This window comes from Syngnathoides biaculeatus, chromosome 17, assembly GCF_019802595.1.
Source record: "Syngnathoides biaculeatus isolate LvHL_M chromosome 17, ASM1980259v1, whole genome shotgun sequence".
Classification (NCBI taxonomy): domain Eukaryota; kingdom Metazoa; phylum Chordata; class Actinopteri; order Syngnathiformes; family Syngnathidae; genus Syngnathoides; species Syngnathoides biaculeatus.
Window position 1 is genome coordinate 14,585,128 of NC_084656.1, and position 21,473 is coordinate 14,606,600.

Consider the following 21,473-nt stretch of genomic DNA (forward strand, 5'->3'; position numbering starts at 1 on the left):
ATAGCAACTATGATCAATATAACAGGATAAACACTTCCAATAATTCCAACAATTATAATTTACAACACTGCTTAGGCTTATTGTAATGATGCAAAAGAATGCCACAAGTGACATCTGTTAAACAGTTTTCATGTGGAAAATTATACAGTACAGTAGGCTTTGTATTCAAAATATATGGGTAAATGTTGTCCAGCTCGCAAAGACCAAAGAATAATGGATCGCTAATTGAATAATGTTCATGCTAATAGAAATACAGGTGAAACACAGGAAAATGTGTGTATATATATATATATATATATATATATATATATATATATATATATATAGTATAGAATGCCTCATATGGAATTTTAGTTAACACACAAAAAAAAAAAAAGAACGAGAACATGGGTTAAAGTGAATCAGTGCCACTGGGTCAAGTTTTGTGCGTCCAAAACTAAAGGTTTGCCAGTAACATTTTAAAGCTCAATGCCACACGAAAACATACTGCCTGCCTATTTGTCAGTGATTAAAGTTATTGTTTCACCATTTTTGCAGATTACTATTACCACTCATCTTATACTGTAATGTCACACCAGTGCCCCAAGAGGACAGATCCTGATCCGACTGCAGTTTTTATCCCTCTGATATTGCTAGTCTGTTAGTTGCCAAGCCAGTAGATGTGCATTAGAATCTTAGCTATTTTTGAGTTGTCTATATTTTGTCCATCATTACCACGCTGACTGACCAGGCATCACAGGAACAAACTCAATGTGGAATTACTTTAAAAATTTGAAAGGTAGGAACTGAGATGTCAGAAACACTTTGCTTTAACAAAATGTGAATGTTTGTTTCTGTTTCATGTACTGTCGTTGGGATTTCTTGTCAGGAATTCATAATATTTGGAACTTGTGCACCTTAGTTATTGGAGTCTAATAAAATTAAATTAAAATAAAATTTGTCATACATTTCATCACAAACAGTGAACAAATTTGAAATAGGTGTTTAGTGTCTTGTTCAGTAAATGACTGGTATAACCTTAAAATATGTGTCAGAAGTCATTTAGTGTCTTGGTGGGAAATAGTATCCCATTCTAATGGTTTGTTGGCGATATAAAAACATTAACAGTCAGCCTCAGGGTCAGCATTGGCACCCTGCATGTTATGATGCATCCGCTCCAGAATTCGATGTATACTGCTGAAGCTAGGCCGATCGGATGGGTGTGTGCTCCAACAAAGCCTCATTAGATTATATAACTCCAGAGGGCAGTTCTCAGGGCAGGAAAGGATATGACCATCCCTGACATAGTAAATGACTTCCTCATGTCCCATGCCATAGTATGGCTGCATGCCGTGGGAGAAGATCTCCCATAACACTACGCCATAGGCCCAAACATCTGATTCAGTGGTGTAACGGTTATAGAAAATGGACTCTGGGGGCATCCAGCGAATCGGTATGGCGTCATTCTCATTGGCTTTGTAGTAATCAGCTGAGTATATGTTTCTGGAGAGGCCAAAGTCTGCAATCTTCACCACCATTTCCTCCCCAACCAGGCAATTTCTCGTTGCAAGGTCTCGATGGACAAACTTGCGCTCTGATAGGTAGGCCATCCCTGCAGCAATCTGTTTGGACACTGACAACTGCTCGGTGCAAGAGAGGGGCCCTGCTTCCATCTCTGAAGAAAAACTGCGACCCGATAGGCTCGCACGGCTGAGCGTTCTCACAGATTGTGTTGGCGATCGACGTCGCAGGAACTCATTGAGGTCACCGTGGGCCATATACTCAAACATCAGGCACATAGGTTTACCCACTGCACATACACCTGTGGAGTGAAAGCACACAGGCTTTTTTTAGTTCACTTTTGATAATTCGAGTCAGCTTTTGAGCTTTGCGATTTCCCACCACATAGGTTTGAAAGCCCAAACAGGGATATTCACCCACATAAGCACATTAGCGATGTGATTACTCTCAATAACTCAAGGTATTTTCTCTTCTGCAGTATATCATAGAATGGTTTCATTCATGGGGAAAAGGTAAATAAACATTTGGTGTAGACATAAACACAGACAAAACCATCTGAGATGTGTGCACGTTCACAAATAAACTTCAGCACATAGTGGAACTACAGTTTAACATTAATAGCTCTGTGACTGTAACTGTCGCCAATTTATAAATTATCCTTGTGTTGTTCTGGGCTGACATTTATGGACATTTTCAAGATTTATGAAACCGGAGCTGTCTGCTGCACTCTTTGTGCATGAGTAAAACTTTTGCAGAAAAACTACCGGATCACAATGAAATTTTCACCATCTGCATGTCTTTGCCAGCAATAATAGAATCCACCAACATTACAGATTTAAAATGAAATAACGCAAACTTATAACTGGACAAATCAATGCTATTATCTGCACCTAAAGAGCCTGATACAATAGACATAAGGTCATCTATAATTCTTGCTTTTGGAGTAAAAGCCTACTGAATAATTGATTTAGTGATACCCATGTGGGCTTCTAATGGAGTAACTGTTTCTCGCTGATGGATTTAGTTTGTGGTACATGCATACATTGAGGGAATTCAATTGATCCTCATCAATTGATGTTCACGTTAGTATTGAAGAACAAATGTACAAAAACTATGCACCATGTCATCACACTCCATTTAAGGACACCCATTGCCACATTTTTTTATTTTTCCGTCAATTACCCAAGATCTGGTTCTGTGTTGATGCTCTGTTCCTTTTTAATGAATTCGGTAGCATTCAGTCATACAATGAGAAATCCGGGTCCAATGCAATGATGCTTTTTTTAAATTTTAACCCTGGTTTCAGACCACATGTATGCACTGACCTAGAAGTCGCACAATGTTGATATGGTCGAATTCAGCCATGAGCGCTGCCTCTCTTTGGAAATCATTTTGCATGTCCGCTGAGGCTTCTTCCTTGAGCATCTTCACAGCAACCATCGTGAAAGGTTCAATCGGTAGCAAGCCTGGGGCTCTGCAATGATTATTTGTTCACTCAAATGTTCAAGAACACTGCACCAATAACGTATCTTGTATATAAAAAAGACTAAATGTGTCAGTTTATTTTTTTCTTCTGCTACTACATTGATCTGCATGGAAATGTTTGAGAAATGTGAGGTATTTGTAATAGACAAATTTAAATCCCTTATTTTTTTGCATGTGAAGTATTATAGGTCCAGATAGCTTAGAAGCAGTCTGTGTCAAGGTCAGTATTTGTATTACGGTATGTTTCCTGGGGTGTTTATTTCCTGTAGCAGTCCAGTGTGCAGTTTAAGGATTACCAGCTTGCATGAAGGACATCATATCATTGCTACCAATAACACACCAATAGCTTCGATAGAAGCATAAATAATGTTTACAACATTATAGAGTAGTTGTGGTGACGGACTCATTGGGATGAATGTTATAATACTGAATGTTGGTATTGCTGATTGTGTTATGGACACCACTTTGCTGCGGTTCATGGGGGCCCGAATTGTTTTCATCCTACTATTTATCCCCTTCCAGTTTTAATAATAACAAAGACTTAAAATAAGATTACTGTGACCAATCATAAATCCTAAAAGTCCGTGATCTTTGAGGCGATCGAGGTAAATAACTTACAAATTAAAGAGTTGAAATTTGCAATGGAATTTATTTACAATATCCCAGGAGAGCAAACTCATCTCTTGCACTTGTTCTCTTGCTTTTGGTACAGAAAAACGAGATGCTGCAATTCCCAAGGAATATTGACTGTTATGGATATTTTTTGACTAGCCGTATCAGTTTGAAGCCCGAGAATATTGGCAGGAATTTGCAAGAATCCATAGAAGTCATCTTTAGAAGATGATTTGGTTATGTTTGAAGGCGTTTTTATCTCTGCAAACTTTGTTTTCGTCCATCTTCCTCAGGTTTAATTCAATCTTACCTTGCTTGGAAAACTCTCCCAAAGGCTCCCTCTCCAATATCTCGAACATATTGGATATTATTCCTGGGATATTCAAGCGCCATCAGCTTGGAGTTGAGAAGCAGAGGAACCCTCTGGTACATGGGATTTGGGTGAAGTCGATCCAACAGGAGCTCTGAAGGAAGGGCGGTCATTGTTGGGGTCTCCATTGCCCTGTACAAAGAAAGATTTAGCAAGGAGCTCATTGTCCAATGAAGAGCTCACTGTCACATTTTGCGTTTACCGCTCCTGTTGTCGCCACTGTTTCCTGCGCCGGCGACATGCGAGGATCACGATGGTGAGGAAGACCGCGGTCGCGAGTACAGACAGAATGATAACAATGACAGACATGGAGTATGCTGGAGATGATGCGGTCGTGGGAGGGAGGTGACGAGGGCCTGCTGGATCTTGCTTCACCACTGACACATAGTCTGATAGATAGAGATGATCAAAAGGAAATTTTAAACCAGAAGGGAAAGTATGAACAAATTCATAAAATTATGACACTAATATTTACAAAAGGAACATCTAAGTCTACATCAGTGTGTCTTAGTCAAGAGTTAAAATCTCACTCAGGCCATCATGCGTAAACTTAGCATGTCCTCCCTGTGCTGCCTCTGTTTATTTTAGTCTGCTCCCCTGTGCGTTGTGGTTTCTTACGCCACATGTGAAGAGCCATAATTGCCCGTTGGAAGTCTTGTGATGGTCAGAAACCTCTCCAGTGACTTCACACTTCACAACATCCTAATCAGCAGTTTTCTGAGTGCATTGACCATTTCAAGGACCTCCAATAGTATTCTTCAGAGAGCGATAACAGCAGTTACCTGTGCCTCTGCCTGTTTCCCCACACTGTGGTACATCACAGTACTCCCAGCGTATGTTAGGGTTTGAGGTGTAGCACCATGGCTTATCGCTGATTCCTGCTGGGTTTCTGCAGTTGTTCTCAGAGTTTTTTAATTCCAGAATTGCATCCACAGACAACCGGTGCTGGTGAGGAACCTATAAGACAAGATATAGCATAAATAGACTTGAATTCTGTATCTTTATCTTTTTTTTATGCACGCAATATTACAAGACTGTTATAATATTGATCTATAACATGTGACATAAGATGAGTTTAACATTAATGAGGCCAATCCTGCAGAACTTTTAAACTACTTGTATCTGTGGTCTAATAAAACAAACGGTCTGTACCAACTTTACAACACGTTCAAGGACACACACACAAAGGATCGCACTTTCAGAACAAATTTAAAAGTAGACATTGTAAGCATAACCTTTTTGAAGACTCTGTTGGGGGCCAATGGGGAAGGTTGAGTTTTGATAACTTCAGAGTTTCTACAGTACAAAGAGCCAACTTAAATATTGAACATCTGGTGTGCAATGCAGCGTGAGCAGCGGATTGAAATATCGCAAGTGAGGAAGCAAAAAGCTGCATTGGCTGCATTAGCTGAATGAACATGAGTGAAGTTTCCCACTTAAGCAAAAGTTGTTTGCTTATTGTGCTGAATATTTCAATAAGCCGCTATCAGTCCTTGAATATCGTGACTCAATTTTTGTATAGCGTTGAAAAATATAATTATTATTGTGGCCCACCTAATATATGAGCGCCCTTTCGCTCATGAGTGTTTTATTGTTTTTATTCCACAAGCGTCATGATATTCAGTGATTAATTATTGAATTGTTGCGTCTAACCTAGACTTATCTGACTCACCCCTAGCTACGGTCATCAAATAACGTGTGACAAATCCCAATAAGACGTGAAGATTGTAGACAGATGAAAAACATGACCTCATAATGTGTCACTGCATTATTGAGGTGACAAGGGATGAATGATTGTGAAACTGAATGTAACATTGGCAGCACTTTCAATACTTCAAGGGGAACTTTGGCAGGAGAGCTTCTTTAGAAACTCAAAAGGTTCTCACACACGGCTGTACCAAACATGCTCAGCATCAGATCCGTGCAAAGCATTATGGTGTGCAAATTGTAAGAATGTGCATATATGTTACACTCTATCTGATATCTACTGTACAGAATTTACTTTTAAATCTTTACCATGATTCTGAGAAGGTAAACGATAACATATTGAAATCTAACAGTAGTTATCACTTATTTGTAACAGATGTTTTTTCCTGTGAAATGACCACGATGTGAGACGAAGGCAACAATATGCAATCGATGAAACCCTTCGAGAGCTGTTGCAACAATTCAGGTTTGACAAATATAATATTGCTCAGTTTTGACTGACACTGTTAAAGAGTTTATTTAAATGACACTGTTTGAATTTAATAATGCCATTTTTTTAAAGAACTACATCCTCAGATGCTCCTGAAATATAAGCTTTCCATGGCAGACATTTTCCCAGTCAGAATGTCATATTGAAAAAGATGGTCACAATATGAAAAATATCATTACAACAGCCCCACTCCTCCTCCTTCTAATTTCATTTGAAACTTAATTTCATCAAACGTTTTAGCCAAACCTGAATCAAATTATGATGGATAGCAGAGATTAAACTATTTGCCGAGAAGTGAGTCATTGCAAAGGATGTCATTACAACCATACGCATGTTCAATACACGCACGAATGTGTGCGACTCTCTGAGTAAATGAGAGAATTTCTGTGTTAGCAAATGTGGGTGCAAGATTTGCGTGTGAAAGCTAATTGTTTCCAGAAACAAGTTGTGATCCTCCCTCTCTGCTGACCTGGCAAACACACTCACATGCACTGCGCCCACACACACACACACACAATACACACACACAATACAAAGGCACAAACTGCACAAGAGAGAAATAAGATTTTTTCTGAAGTGACCATTTTTAGCAAGCTATGCCATAGAAACATAAGGGGTTTTTAGACCATTGGGAATGTTTGTATATGACCCATTTTTAAGTCATTTCTCTCCGGGAAAGAGCCACGACTGTTTGATAGAAAACACAGACATGTACAAATCAGTCAAAGTACTCGTACTGCACAAAATTGATTTTAAACTTATAATCGTAAGACTTTGCATCACTGGATGACAGAAGTGATTATTTCCATATGCCCATGCATCCACTCCCTTCCAAATGTATTACAACAGAGGGAGGCCAATTCCTTAATTTTTTTTCCATACCGTAGGATGAAAGCATTTTAGTTTGACTTCAAAATATGAATTAGGCAAGAGCTCAGAAAATAATGAACTCAAAAGAACGTTATCTTCTTCACAGTAAAATTGCATTTTTTTTTTTTTTTGGTGACCAAAAAAATAAAAAGAATGTTTGACTGTCAGAATTAAGTTTTAAAATTGTTGAAATGATTAAGAATTTTTTGCAAAATGTAAAAACATTCAATAGAGGGCCATTTAAAAAAAATGTCTATTCATAAAATAGTACAATGAGTATTTCGCTGTTGCTTTTTGCAACTGTACATCTGACGCAAACACACACGCATGTGCATCCAGTAGTATACAATAATTAAAGATGATAATGTTCATTTCTGTGAAATCGTTAGATAGCATTAAATGCAGCTCCCATCTTGGGATATTGTTCATACGGACATGTCATTTGAATGTACAGTACACAGAGTACACACATGCAGATGAGTACCTGTTGGTCCCACGGCTGACATGGTATCCCTGACCTTGTCACATTCATGCCACCCTGGTAAAAACGCCCTCTGTCATGGTAACATGTTGCTGTTGATGCCAAACAGAAAAGTTGTGATTTTTTTAGATGGTTGACAATTGCTACGGAGTTATAGCTAGCCACACTTACTTGTTATTTGATCTGTCTTCATGTCTGAAATATAAAAAAGTGTGATTAATAATGTTGGCTCATTGATCAAGCTCATGGGAACAACATTTGTTTGTGGAAATGGTTGTAATCAGTCTTTATGAATAAAAATCTAAAAATATAATCTACAATAGAACATCCTACATATACTGGATTGTTATTGTGAATGCGAACGTACCCACAAAAGGAACGCGCATACAAGCCTCAGGGTCTGAATGGACACTGGGTAAAGTTTGACATTTGGGGAGTGGCAAACGGGGGTTGCCGGAGTTTGTGGTAGAACCGTAGAGTCCAGTCTGGACGGGCACGTTGCCCTCTAGCATCAACCACTCCTTGTGACAATACAACTCCTTCACTGCAAGGCAATGCTCTCTGTATCAAAAGACCAACAAATGATATCATACACTACATTGCTGCCGTACATAAGACCAAAAATATTAATTGTATTAACATGTCCATAAACCTACATATAATGGAAGGAGAACTTTGAACAGTAATAACATCCACTCATCTAGGGATACTTTCTCCAACATTTTGGCATGAGGTAATACTTGTCTATTTAAAAACTATTAAGGAAACTTAAAAAAAAGAAAAGCTGGTATAGTTCTATGCTCTTGGAAGACTTTTTTAAAACATTTTATTACCTCTGGGAATGTTTGTCAGTTTTTAATCCAAAAAGGCATTTCTCTAAGATTACTGGTGTCTAACAAGAGGAACTGGTGTCTCTTTTAGTTCAACGAGGGTGAGGTCAGGGCCCTGTGTGGGCCATTAATTCAGTCATATTGTTAGTGTCGTAGTATATTTGCCAAGATCATAATTGAACATTTCCGGAAAAGAAGAAGACATTTTTAGTGATTACTGGCAAGCACATTTGTATTCAGTGAGTAAAAAATAGTGTAGGCAGTTGTCTTTTTTTTTTTTTTTTAAAGGACATATAAGCTTGCTTTGTGCACTGGGACACACGTTTGAAATGAAGACATATGAATACGGACTCCTTTTATGGTTGCACAAATCCTTGGCATGATTCCCTAGATTAATTTATTTAATCTTTTGCTGATATAAGGCATGTACCAAAAAAATAGGTTACCTGCAGACAGGTTTTGGTGCAGGTCCCAGCCCTGATGGGTTACAGTCAGGGAAGGCATTATGGCAGAAAAGTGAACGCACAGCAGGGCCACATGGTATACCGAGTCCTTCTAATTCTGTCCACCAGCTCTGAACCAAGTACTCTTGCATGTCCTCAGGTTCAGAGATGGAGGTGTTGAAGAAAACCAGTGAATCTTCCCGTAAAATTGTGCGGCACACTTCCCCACGATACGCACTGCAGAAGCCTGCGACGCCCTTGTAGAGTCTGCCAAGAAATGTCAGGGACATGCGCTCAGGCTAAAAAGTTGCATTGCAATCTAAAAGACATATTTCATTTCATATAACGTTCATTCAATTAGCAGATTTGAATTGAACTTTAATGATGAATGGTTCGAACGCCTATGTGGTAGATTTTGGAGATAAAAACGGCCAAAAAAGCCAAGCCATTAGCCACACTCAGAATAGCAATAGCCTGATCTAGATAGATGATATGCTATTTCATTATCAATGCGCATACATACTATCCAGTATATTTTTTATCCATTATTAATGGGGACAGGCATTTTGGGGCTTTATTTCAACGTATATAAACTTTGGGGATTAAAATTAAAGTGTCCATAAAGTAAATGTCTTTGGATGGTATGTTAACAGTAACAGAACAAAAATCTATCGTATAAAGTTGGTGATTCTGTAGCAGCGTGGTTACAATCCGCAATTGCTTCACATATGATGTCGTTCTGGACCGCCTGTCTGGCAGTGTTCGCTCCGTTTCTTCTCATCCTGCATCTACAGTGACTCTTACAAAGTCCAGATGCTGCCTCCCGGAGAGGCTGGAGCACTGGTTAGTTATTAAATCATACCATCAACATAAAAACTGAACACATAAATCTTCCATATTCCACCATGACTGCTATCTCTCAAATGTTTTTTCTCATGGCTCTGTCTGCGTTCAGTGTCCAGATGTGGGGATATGTTAGCAGACTTTCAAACCCGGTTTTCTCATAACCTGCTACAACAGTTTGTTCTTTGTTTCTATTTCAGAACTAGAGCAGGCAGCTGTACAACATACATTTAAAACACAAACTGTTTATGTGTGAATATTGTAGATCGACTATTGTACAGAAGGATGAATTGAAATATCGTCACGGAACATTTCTTCTCCTTTTCCTCATACTGTCTGCAGTTTGACTGTCCACATGTGGTAAGTGTGGTCATGTTGAGGTTTAGCAAAGTTCACATTGAAACTCGCACCATATGCTGACATCAGGAGCGGCTCCCTGTCATTATGTCAATATTAGTGATAGACAGAAAAGCGAATTGAAATCAGATTCTCAACCAAACATCTTTAGACTGAGTAAAACCACATGCTTTTGTGTGGGTCATGGATGGTGTAATGATAAATTCCCCAAGCTTTGGGTGCCAGCAGCGTGGGTTCAGTTCTCAATCGGTGTGAGTGAATGGGAGGAAAATGGTTATCACCCTCTATGTACCTTGCTGCTCATTGTCAACCTGAACAAGATATGCGGTATTGAAACTTTGATTAAACCGGTAATATTCTAAGATTTTAATTCTAAGAGCATGCACAAAGTGCTGTAAGATTTGGCGTCCATATACTTCAAAAGTGAGAAACCTGGCCTCCTGTTCCTTGCCTTTGTGCAGGGCAACATTATACTTATAGTTGCAAAGTTTTGCCACAGACTTTGATATGAAAATGGCCTGTCTGAAATGTAAGCGTTCACGCTGAGTACAGTATAGTTGATTCAACATCATATGGATGGGATTGGTAATCATCATCAGGTTTGCGATTCACCTGGTTGGATTGTGTCATCATAGCAGCAAGACACCATTGTAGATATAGAATAAATTATGTAAATGGAAGAGATTAGCAACGATTTTCTGTCAAACCAAACAATCGAGCTCCATCTAGCACTCATGACTGCCCAATGAAAATATACTGAAAAGTGATATCATAAGGACCAGACAATATAACAAAATAGCATTAAATTTGTTCAAAACCAGCACTGGTCATTGGACAAAATACAGAAGGCTCACATATGCAGGTAAAAATTTAAATCCTGTGAGTAAAACTTAATTTCTCAGATGTCATGCAAAGTAGAAAAGATGAAACACAAAATGGGTTTTAGAAAGCCAATACTCTGAATACTCTTAATAAGAGCATAATTGTTTTGTTACCTCAAAAAAGCAGTTTGCACAAATGAATGAAAGATCAAACATGTGAGAAAACAAAAATCCTAAAAGACTATACAGTATTGAAACCCGAGTTAATCATGGGGCTTCCGGTGTAAATTTAACCACTGTGTGACTTTAGAGGATCAATGCAGCAGCAAGGGTACATTCCACTGACTTACCTCCATTCTATGGGAAAGTGGCAAAATCCAGTGGACATTGGTTGAAGGCGAACCAGCATGAAAAGAAGAGAGAAGAAAGAAGGCAGAGGCATACCATTTAGTCTCGCTTGGAAGAGAATATTAAACGTGATGCTCATCTGACAATGCGATGCATTTAGCATAGGTCTGTGAAGGGACTTAACAATCAGGAAGTCATTGGTCATTGTGTGTGGTCAGCCTGTGGTTTCTTTGAGGTGACTATGGGGTGCAGGGACGGGGGTAAAGTTGAAAAAGAAACAAATGGTGAAGGGGGAAAAAACAGCTGAAGCCATGGCAAGCAGACTGGCAGCTAACACAACACAAGACACAGAGTTAAGTAGTTGATGCTCCTAAGATAAATGCAAAAATGTATTCAAAAATCCAAGTGTAGAATGAAATACTTACCTGCAACAGTCACTCTCGCGGTTGCTTTGACAGTGTTGGCACCTGCACTGTGTCTGTTCGAGGCCAAGCATGTGTAAAGAGCTGGCTTATTGACTGTTACCTTCAGAACCGACAAAACCACTTCCCCCACCAGGGTCTCATCGACTGATGCACCTGAAATCTTCAATGGGGGATAAAAATAGTATGAGGAGGATTCCATGTCATGACCATGTGTTTTGCAGATTATCGCTTTTCAAATTCGTAAGATTCTTGCATGAGGACATATCATTGAGGAAAATATCATAAAAGTGAGTTATAAATGGTTGCGTACCACACAAACCGGCGGAAATTCCAAAATACAGTATCGGTCTTTCTAGGTGCTCCCAGTCAAAGGAAATGGGGACGTTGTCTCACTTAGATTCTGGGTGTAAAGTTGGATGCAACTTTTTTTTTTTTTAATTAAAGGTGGTATTCTATAAAGTATGTGCTTTGGCAAACATGAACAAAGTGCAAAATTAACTAAATACCATTCAAATTGTTAAATCTTGTTTCAGATATTGAAGTGTTCTGAGGGACACCAAATGTATTTTGTTTAGGGTTAGCTCACAGTTTATCTATCATTTGGCTTATTCTTTGGATGAGCTTGAGCCAGGCTTGCTGAAATAAATTAAAATTACAGGGTGCCAGGAAACATTTTAGTCAACACACACACGCACACACATATGCCGTATTTACAACCTTTACTGGCAAGGGATATTTTTTTTAATGAGCACTCAAGCCCGCCAAGACATTATGATGTCTATGTCTGCCCACAATGCTACACTTAATGTCTCTTGTCTCGCGGCCAACTTCATTTTTAGTTAGCTAGTAAAATTAAACTATGCTCCAGTTATATTACAATTTAAAGTGAACAACGAATCATTGCATTAAATTGGATACTCACTATACATCCCTGAAAAGCATTGGTAAACAATGACCCCATGAAAATCAAAAGATACAAATAATTCTGAAATTATTGAATATTTCCATATCAACTCAGAAATGAATCAAACCATTACTTTCTGGTTAGAGCGTATCAACAAATACATAGTTGGACTTTTAAAATTGAAAGCTTGAGGTTGGTATGATTCATACCAACTGCCTTGTCTAAATGTTTCAAACATGTTTATAAAGCCATCAAACCATCCCAGCGGCGTTAGAATGCATTCATACTGTCATTAGAGTTGATGCACGCATTTAAGAATCCAGCTCGATGAGTCACTTCTATTATTCAATCCTTTTGAAATTTTGTTTACACAGTTATGCACTCATCAATCAGAAGATTAAGAACACCTCCATGCAATTTAAATACCTCACAGAGGGTCAATCAAAACAGAGGATTAATCATTTGTCATGTGATTATGCAATGCTTATATTGACTAGCAATATACCATGCACATGTAACTACCAATGTGGTCTGTTGTATGTACACTGTACCGCCCAGTGGGAAAATAAATATCTACTGTAGTTGTACTGACACATTATCACAAACCATTTAAATGTGAATATCCTTACAGGGATTCATGGTGGAAAAAAATATCTTATGCAAGTTGTTTCCAAATGAAAACAGGCTTACAAAATCTTTGATCCCAGAACAAAAAAATAGTTCAACTTTCAACCACAAAGTCAGGCTCCATCATTGTTTTTGGTCAGGAATGCGCTACCACATTTGTATTCCATCATAGATTGTCAATGAAAAGCTGGTGTGAAAAGGACTTTTAAATGTGCTTAAAGAACATGCACATACTTTGCAAACGACTTTCCAGTGATTACAACAATAATGGACATCAAGTTTAACGTTCAATATCATAAAACTGAGGTTTCATTTTAAGACAAGTTGTGACCAACATGTGCCACATTTTCAAATTGTTAAAAATAGACATCTGCTCAAACCGGCAGACAATTTTACTGCATAAGTCTGGATCCCTGTGCAGTGCACTCACAGTATTCCCATTTTCTAACCAGGTGATGGTGGGGATCGGATTTCCAGTGGCATTACACTCCAGAGATATTTGGCTGCCGTACACAACTCTCTTCTCCTTGGGAACTCTCAGGATTCGGGCTGGAGCTGCACATGCCATAAATGGACCACACACACGTCCAAGTATTAAAAGAAAAAGGTAGCATAGAAGAGGTACAGTGTACAGTATTCACAGTTGTGTTTTTTAGTGTAAGGGGACCATTAACAGACACAGGCTGTAATGCCTCATTTTTGGCCTCCTGAAAACTCAACTCGAAGAGCACAGGAAAAAGCAACCCTCTTCATTTTTACAGCACCATGTGTTGTTATTTCCTGTTAATTAAAGCTCTGCTCATGGTGGAGAAATGATTGGGTGGAGAATTACATGAGGTTTACAAATAAATGAGGGTACATGAGGTCTATAAACATATGTACCAATGCCAGAATTCCACCAACTTTCGAAATAGCCCAGCCCTAACATCTGCAACAGTTTTGTCATTTGAACACTATACAGCGTGTTCGTATTTGTCGTTGGCGATCTTAACAGCCACAGTAAATTTAAACAATTTTACTGTATGTGTTAACTAGGCAGCACATCTGCCTCACACTTTTGGGGTTTGGTGTTAAAGTCTTGGCTTTCACGTGGTCTTCCTGTGCAGTTTGAATGTTGTACACGTGGTTGTGTGGATTTTCCCCTACGTATGCATGTTGTTTGGTCAGATGTAGACTTTGAATTGACCATGAATGTGAATGTAAGTGAATGCTTCATTGTTCATATGTGCTCTGCATTTAGGTAGTGACCAGTCCACGGTGTACTAGCTGGGATACCAGCTCACCTATAATCCTAATGGACGAGAAGCATGGATGAATGTGGTGAGTCTGGTTGTTTTTTTAATGTTGAAATACAACTAAAAAGTTGCCACAATGTATTTATATTGCACAGTTGCACCAGTCACGCGATCCTTGAATTTTTGCGCCAGAAAGAAACTAGGAAAAGATTATTTGAAAGAAATCTTTCAAAAATGCAAAACTTTTCATCAAATCTACAGTTTATCTTAAAAATTATAGTTTTTTGTGTTCTGTTCAGTGACGAATGAAAGTACAGGAGAATCTTCACAATTCTTCAACAAGTTTTTGTTCAGATTTGTACCCAATTTTTAGGTACATTCCATATGTAACCAAAAATTATAGAACATTCAACTTTACCTTACAAAACCGAGGGTGAACACTTACCTTGTACTTCAATGGTGGCAGGCTTGGAAAATGCCAAACCAAAACTATTTCTCGCTACACATCGATACTGTCCTGCATCTTCCTTCTGAATAGAGTTGATCTTAAGTGCACCATAGTCAAGAATATTGACACGGTCACTGACCTGTGAGATATTTACCATTTGTAAGGGTCATTTCTTCACAAAGCCCAAATTGGGAACATTCAATTTTACCTTAATAAGCTCATCATCTTTAAGCCAAGTGATGTCAGGTTTTGGGTTACCAAGGGAAACACATGGCAATACTGCTTTGGACTCAACCAAAAGGGTCACATTTGTTGGATGGCGCTTGATTTGTGGCTCTGTTTTAGAAAGAGATGAGAGCAAAAAACTTTTACTTCAGGGCTGTTAAAAACAGTTTTGGAATCATTACTGATCAATAGTTTGAACTGCTACAGTCAAAATAGTTTGGGTCAGTTTAGATGGGAAGCAGGCATACTCATTTTTAACTGTAGCGCTCCACAGCTCTTTGCTGGCTCGCCAATACCGTTACTGGCGAGGCAGCAGTACTCTCCATTGTCATTCTCTCTTACGTGAGGGATAAGAAGCATTTGTCCCTGCTCTCGGGTAAGGTACCGGGGGTCATAATACCTAGGACAAAAACAGAACAGGGAACAACCAAAATCAGCAAAGCCAACAGAACAACTTTTGCAATCTTCTCTGAAAGGTTAAATGTTTCTGATTCAGAATTAAGAGAACTACACTATTAAGTGTGTGCTGCTACCAGTGACGACTTTAAATGCATGGAAATTTGATACTGTAGCAGTAGTGGACTTTTTAAATATGAATTTCGTCCCACAAGATGGCTGTCAAAGTTTTGTAATCACACTGCACAGGAGACAAACAGGCACATGTGCATAAGAGCATTCCTCCACATATCCAGCATGAACACAGAAAGGCGATGACAAATGTGCATACATCATCAAAGAACACATGCTTTGAATACACAGTCAAAATTTGAAACTTTATTGAGTGAAATTAAATAATCGGGAGACTCAGCAGCACAAATACTGTACATTTTAGTAGTCTGCAATCGTTTAGATTCTGAAGCCTTGAGTCAAGTCTTTTGAGCACATAAAATGCTTGTCATCTTCCTCATCATCATCATCATCATCATCATTACAGCTCTGCTCTCAGTATTGTGCCAACTCATCAGCATCCTCAATGACGAATCCGAGCTATTCTTTTGTTGCCTGTGATAAAACACAGCCTCTTCCCTCTACCAGTATGTTACCAAAGACGGTGTGCGATAGCCGATGTGAACTTACATTATTAGTTGGTTATTCTTGGTCCATGTGATGTCTGCTGAAGGTCGGGATTCTACCTCACAGATGAAGGTTGCATTGTGATCCAGTAGTACGTCCACTGTCTCCAATAATGTAATAATACGAGGCGCTAGACAAAGTATGTAAAAAGTGTAATTGTAAGCAAGTCCATGTATCTAATGTCAGTGAGTAACATTCTCGCCTATAAATAAATATTAACTTAGATTCAAATGCTTTCAAGGGATCCAAAGATGCTTAAACGGAACAACATGACAACTGCTTCAGGCATTCCTACAAGAAAATATTGTCAAAAAAAGGAATGTTTTTGATTAGAACTATTTGAATTCACAACTAAATTATCTCAGTTACATGTTTCATTTTTTATATACGTTGGCTTTAAATCACTAAGAAATATTCTAGATTCATTCTATTTGACATTCTATGAAATCAAGAAAGTGTTGAATTTGTAGAAAGTAGAAAGAGGTTAGGAAGCTGCTTTTTTTTCCGTAATAATCATAAAAATGATCTTAACACCACTTATCCTCACAAGGGTTGCGAGTATGCCGGAGCCTATCCCAATTAATTGCAGGCAAGAGGCGGGATACACGCTGAACTCGATGCCAGACAATTGCATAAACATAAAAGCAGTCGCACCCACGTAGTGCAATTTAGTCTTCATTTGGACTAGCATGCATATTTTTTGGGAGAGGAAACCAGAGTAGCCAGAGAAAACCCACACATGCACAGGAAGAACACGGAAACTCAACACAGGCAAGGCTGGATTTGAACCAGGGTCCTTAGAATGTAAGGCAGATGTGCTAACCAGTCAACCGCCAGAAAAATGACATTTTGTTTTCCAGTAATATTTATTTATTCTAGTAATTTCCCTGAGAAATTGTGAAATACTTCAGTTAATATTAGACTTATCAGAGAAGATAAATCAAGATATTGTAATACAGTATTTGTGGTCAGCTGTATTTTTTCTTTTTTTTGTCTGAGGAATGTATGTGAGGGACTGGAAGAGAAACATGGACAGTGCTAGGAGCAGAGGGATGAAATCACATCCACCTCCATCTGATAAGCGACATTACATTTGGATTAAACTTTCTATGAACTCATGCATGGAAGAGAATATAAAAAGTAGAAGACAGAATGAATAAAAACAAAAAAGAAACGATGTAAAAGGAATCAATAGGAAAAGATGGCATGTTTTTTGTTTGTGATAAACAGTTGGTCACTACTCCTGAAAGAGGTGCCACTGGAAATAATATGCTAACGTCAGGGCAATGTGCGCTTTCAAAATAATAACTTTAACTTAGGTCAAAGTGAAGTGAAAAAATGTGTCTAAGCTTTTAAGTTACAGTTTGCAGTGCATACTGTACAGTTATCGCAGAGAATCTGCTGTGGAAAAAAAAGACAGAATAATAATTCAAGTCCAACTAAGTCACTGTTAGCATTAGCATTTAGATTTTAGCACCAATGTGCAATGGACATGTGCTAAAGATTCCTGATGGATAGAATTTGAAAAGAAAATTGCACCAGCTGGGTCACGTCTGGAAAATCACCAAATATTGATGGTACACCAGCATAATTGTTGGTAGAGCACATGAATAGCCTTGAATTTCCGTTTCCTCAGGTCTTTGTAGTCATTCACATTTCATCCCCCAAGATTTTTCCAGTTTTTGTGTCACATAAGCAGCTGTTCAGTATTTGCATTTGAAGCGTTCACACCGTAGAGTTGATTTATTTCTGTGGCAGACAGATGTTAGGTTATTAGTCACTACTTCTTGAGTTAGTCACGCAAAACAGGAAGTAAAAATTCAAAGTAAACAAAACAAAAAGAATTTAGCAAACATGTTTGCTCACACACATTTTGAATTATAGAATGTAAGAAGAGCCAACTTCACACAACAGAACACACCACTTTTTCGTCTTCTGGAAAAGCACTGAAAAATTAGCTTTTAAAATAACGACCATCTTACCAACAAGCATAATAGATCATATTGACTTTTACAAGAATTTCCAATGTGTAATTCAATCTAGTTGCAAATGAAGATTATATTAATAACAATTTCACATTTTCATGATTACTGTTAAAATAGAACAGAAGCGATGTTTTCATGGTCAGGAATAAAAGTGGCCAAAAAAAAACCCACATCTGGCTTGAGTCTGCATTAGGAACAGTTGAGATTCATTTAATTTATGGCATTCATTCAGTCAGAAAGTAAGATTAATTTGGACATTTCTGTTGGTCAGCCCATTTAGTTTTTATTCATGCATCATTAAGATATCAGTCACACAAGCATTTTTTCCCCAATATTTTGTTCAAGCAATATCAGCACCAGTGTGGAATGAGAGACATATTTCCCAGAAAGTATTGATGTCCAGAATATTTTGTTCATCACAATAGGCACTAGCGGAACAAACAGAAAAGAGAAGAAGGAGACATTATATTAAACAGGCTGACACCGTCTGGCATTCAATTGTGCACTCGTATGATGGTTTATCACTCTATGAAAGTGCACAGAGTGGCAATAGCACCATTCAAAAGTCAAATGCAAAAAAAGTTCAGGTTTTTATGACTATGATGCAGCAATTTTGCAGGATCTTTGTGTATGAGATTTCAGAACATTCCAAAACGCCTAAAACACAGGCTAATAGAGGTTTTATTCTATTATAATCACTCCAACTAAACCTTAAAATCATTAAATATTTGGCCAATTTTCATAAAAACATGCCGTATGCCTCTGGTTGCCAATAAACCCATAATTTAGAGTTTGTACATCATGTCAAGCTGAATGTCTTTGAAAACCGTATTAATCGGTCATGTAATACACAAATATTCACTTTTTTTTTTACTATTTATATCTTGTTCACAAAACAATGAATTTTAAATCCGAAGGCAGAAAAAGTAATTGAAAATGACATTTGGCAAGCAACAATTCAGGCATTCAACTGCTGTACAATTGATGACTTTTAAAAATGATGCTTAAATACTGCTTGCGATATCTGTTAAAGGTGACGTCAATCTCTTTTCTTTTACAGATTTTGTCAACATGAAAAGAACAAATATATTTATGAAAAAACATGGAGCACACACACTATTTGCTATAGTGTCTCATATACAATGCGGCAGGCGGAGTCTCTGGAAGGGAGTCATCATCATCATCATCACAAAAAAAAAAGAGAAAGAGAGAGAGAAAAGCACCTTCCCTTAGATTCTATCCCCAAATCATGTCATTGCCATGTCTCCTCACGTCACAGGACAAAATACCAATAACAGAACAAAAAAATTATGGCAGGGGGAACACTTTATGTAAAATGGACTTTTTGACTTACTGTACAAAAATAATTGGGCCTTTGGGGTTGCCAGCCCAACTTTTAAGGATGAAACTAAAAAAACAAGTACAGGCAAGTACTGTATTTCCACAATTGTACATGCTTATGACTAATTCAGTATGGAACTTATTAACTTGTACTTTGACTTTGAACATCCTTCTAGCGGCCATCAGTCCGACCATAACTACTCCCCACATGGTCTAACCTATCTGTAACAATAATATCATAGGAAAGCCTGTCTGAATTTTTATCCCTATATTTTTGAGCCATTGTATCTTTGCTCAAAGAAAATTTAAATATGGACAATGTAGACATTTGTATTAGCTATTACAGATATTGCATCTCAAGGTATTTAACAAGATGCTTCCCCTCAGTGGTGGACAGCTTACTAATGTCAGTAAATAAAGTGTATTTCTTTTTACAGAGGATTCAGAAACTAAATTTGAACTACCTCAAGTGCGAATACAAATGGTTATATAATGTAGCAGCAAATTAAAGGCAGAGTTCAAATTCAAAAGTGACAAGGCTAGTTCCTGTAAGTTGTATGAGTGAGTAAGTGTTCTCTAACCAATCCTGCTATCCTGGTGCAGATGGCCAGTGGATTCATATTCCTGATTGATTTAGTGGTATCTGCAATATGTTGGTCGATAAACACTTGCTCGCTTGCCCTTGGAGGATGTGGTGATCAGCAGGTGATCTCAGGGTGACATACGGTACACACATTTGAAAACTTTACATAGCAAACATGCTGCAGCCAGAAAACAGCGTGCATCTTTTCGTTTCTATATTTTGCTGTGATGATTGTTACAACTGAAAGGAATGCAAAGTTGCTATGGTGCAGCTTTGCTATGTTCATTAATAATGGCATTTGCTTTCTAACACTTTAAAATATTCAGAATATGGAAGCTCCACTTACCTCTCTGTAAGCCCTTACTCAAACTGGCCAAAACCAGAAGAGAGAGGATTTTCAAGACCGAAATGAGCCCGATATTTATCATCCTGGCTCAGTTTGCGCAAAGTATCTTATGTTCTCAAGCCTGTGGTTATATCCCCATGCCTTCTGGTTTCTTGTGTGCCCGTAGTAGTCAGACGGCCATGTTCAACACTGACCAGCTCACTCAGTGTTTGTTAACATTGGGAGTGACAGCGGCAGCTGCAAGCTATCACCACATGCAGTCGTTCAGAGTTTGGAGCCACACTGAAAGCTTCGCAGGCTCCGGTGTTGCAGAACCACTCTATTGTTTATAAGTCTGAGTCATGAAGTCACAATACTATGCTAGGACAACAACAACCAAAAAAGGCCAAAACTACCACACACTGACTAAATTTTACAATTCGAGGACCAACTACAACCAATAGACACAATTATATTCTTAGAACAAAATGACAATATTCAGACGCTAACTCGCTGGGAATAGGTGAATAAACAATTGAACAATTTGTATTCACTACACTGTAGTTTAAATAATTTTTGTTGGATGGTGCACAGTGCATTACTCTTTGCATATGTTCTTCAGATACCGGAAAGCATAGGATACACAGATTAACTATGTGACACATAGCGAGCGGGCAGGCCTATAGTGCAGGAGGCTGCTTTTGCGTCCACCTGTCGACTGCGCTGTATGCTCTGATTTATTTTAGGAAAGGAATGGCGCTTCATTGGCTTTTCATCCTTCCTGCTTCGGATGTAGTCAACTATCTTTGTACCTTAGTGAGAGATTAGTGTCATTTATTCTGTAGCGAGATGGGATGCACTTGAAGTGCAGTTTTGTGTCACAGTACCAGACATTGTCCCTCATAATTGACTGTCTGTGATTTATACATTGTTTATTGTTGGCATATGTATACATTTCGAACAACATGAGGCTTTTCACAAATATTTGTATGTAATATGCTACTGAGCTCACCAACCACACAATACCTTCTTGGTTTTAACATGATTAGACACTATTAAACCACTGGATGGTGCTACAGAACTAAAATTGTGAATGCTGCAAACGTGTAGCTGATCTAGATTTTTGATCCTAATGGCAGGAATG

The 21,473-nt window shown here is 38.2% G+C and overlaps 1 protein-coding gene across 1 annotated transcript; it reads right to left on the reverse strand.

Annotated features, from left to right (window-relative positions):
- Positions 1–376: 376 nt before the first annotated feature.
- On the reverse strand, positions 377–20,432 carry musk (muscle, skeletal, receptor tyrosine kinase). The gene is made up of 17 exons (XM_061802073.1): positions 20,351–20,432; positions 16,099–16,225; positions 15,270–15,421; positions 15,005–15,132; positions 14,794–14,935; positions 13,544–13,668; positions 11,583–11,742; positions 11,160–11,166; positions 8,792–9,055; positions 7,883–8,076; positions 7,687–7,710; positions 7,519–7,607; positions 4,750–4,924; positions 4,170–4,356; positions 3,908–4,099; positions 2,826–2,974; positions 377–1,801 (listed from the first exon to the last, which is right to left on the reverse strand). The coding sequence occupies exons 1-17, from the start codon at positions 20,430–20,432 to the stop codon at positions 1,101–1,103; spliced, it is 2,898 nt and encodes a 965-aa protein (XP_061658057.1). The 3' UTR covers positions 377–1,100.
- Between the last annotated feature and the right edge of the window lie 1,041 nt (positions 20,433–21,473).

Bases quoted from the DNA above. Each gene is read 5' to 3' on its own strand.
- musk (XM_061802073.1), bottom strand. From the start codon at position 20,432: ATGATAAATATCGGGCTCATTTCGGTCTTGAAAATCCTCTCTCTTCTG. The intron at 8,077-8,791 runs GTAACCTATTTT...CTTTTGATACAG, and splicing joins GCACCAAAACCTGTCTGCAG to AGAGCATTGCCTTGCAGTGA. The intron at 4,925-7,518 runs GTACTCATCTGC...CTTGTCTTATAG, and splicing joins GTCAGCCGTGGGACCAACAG to GTTCCTCACCAGCACCGGTT.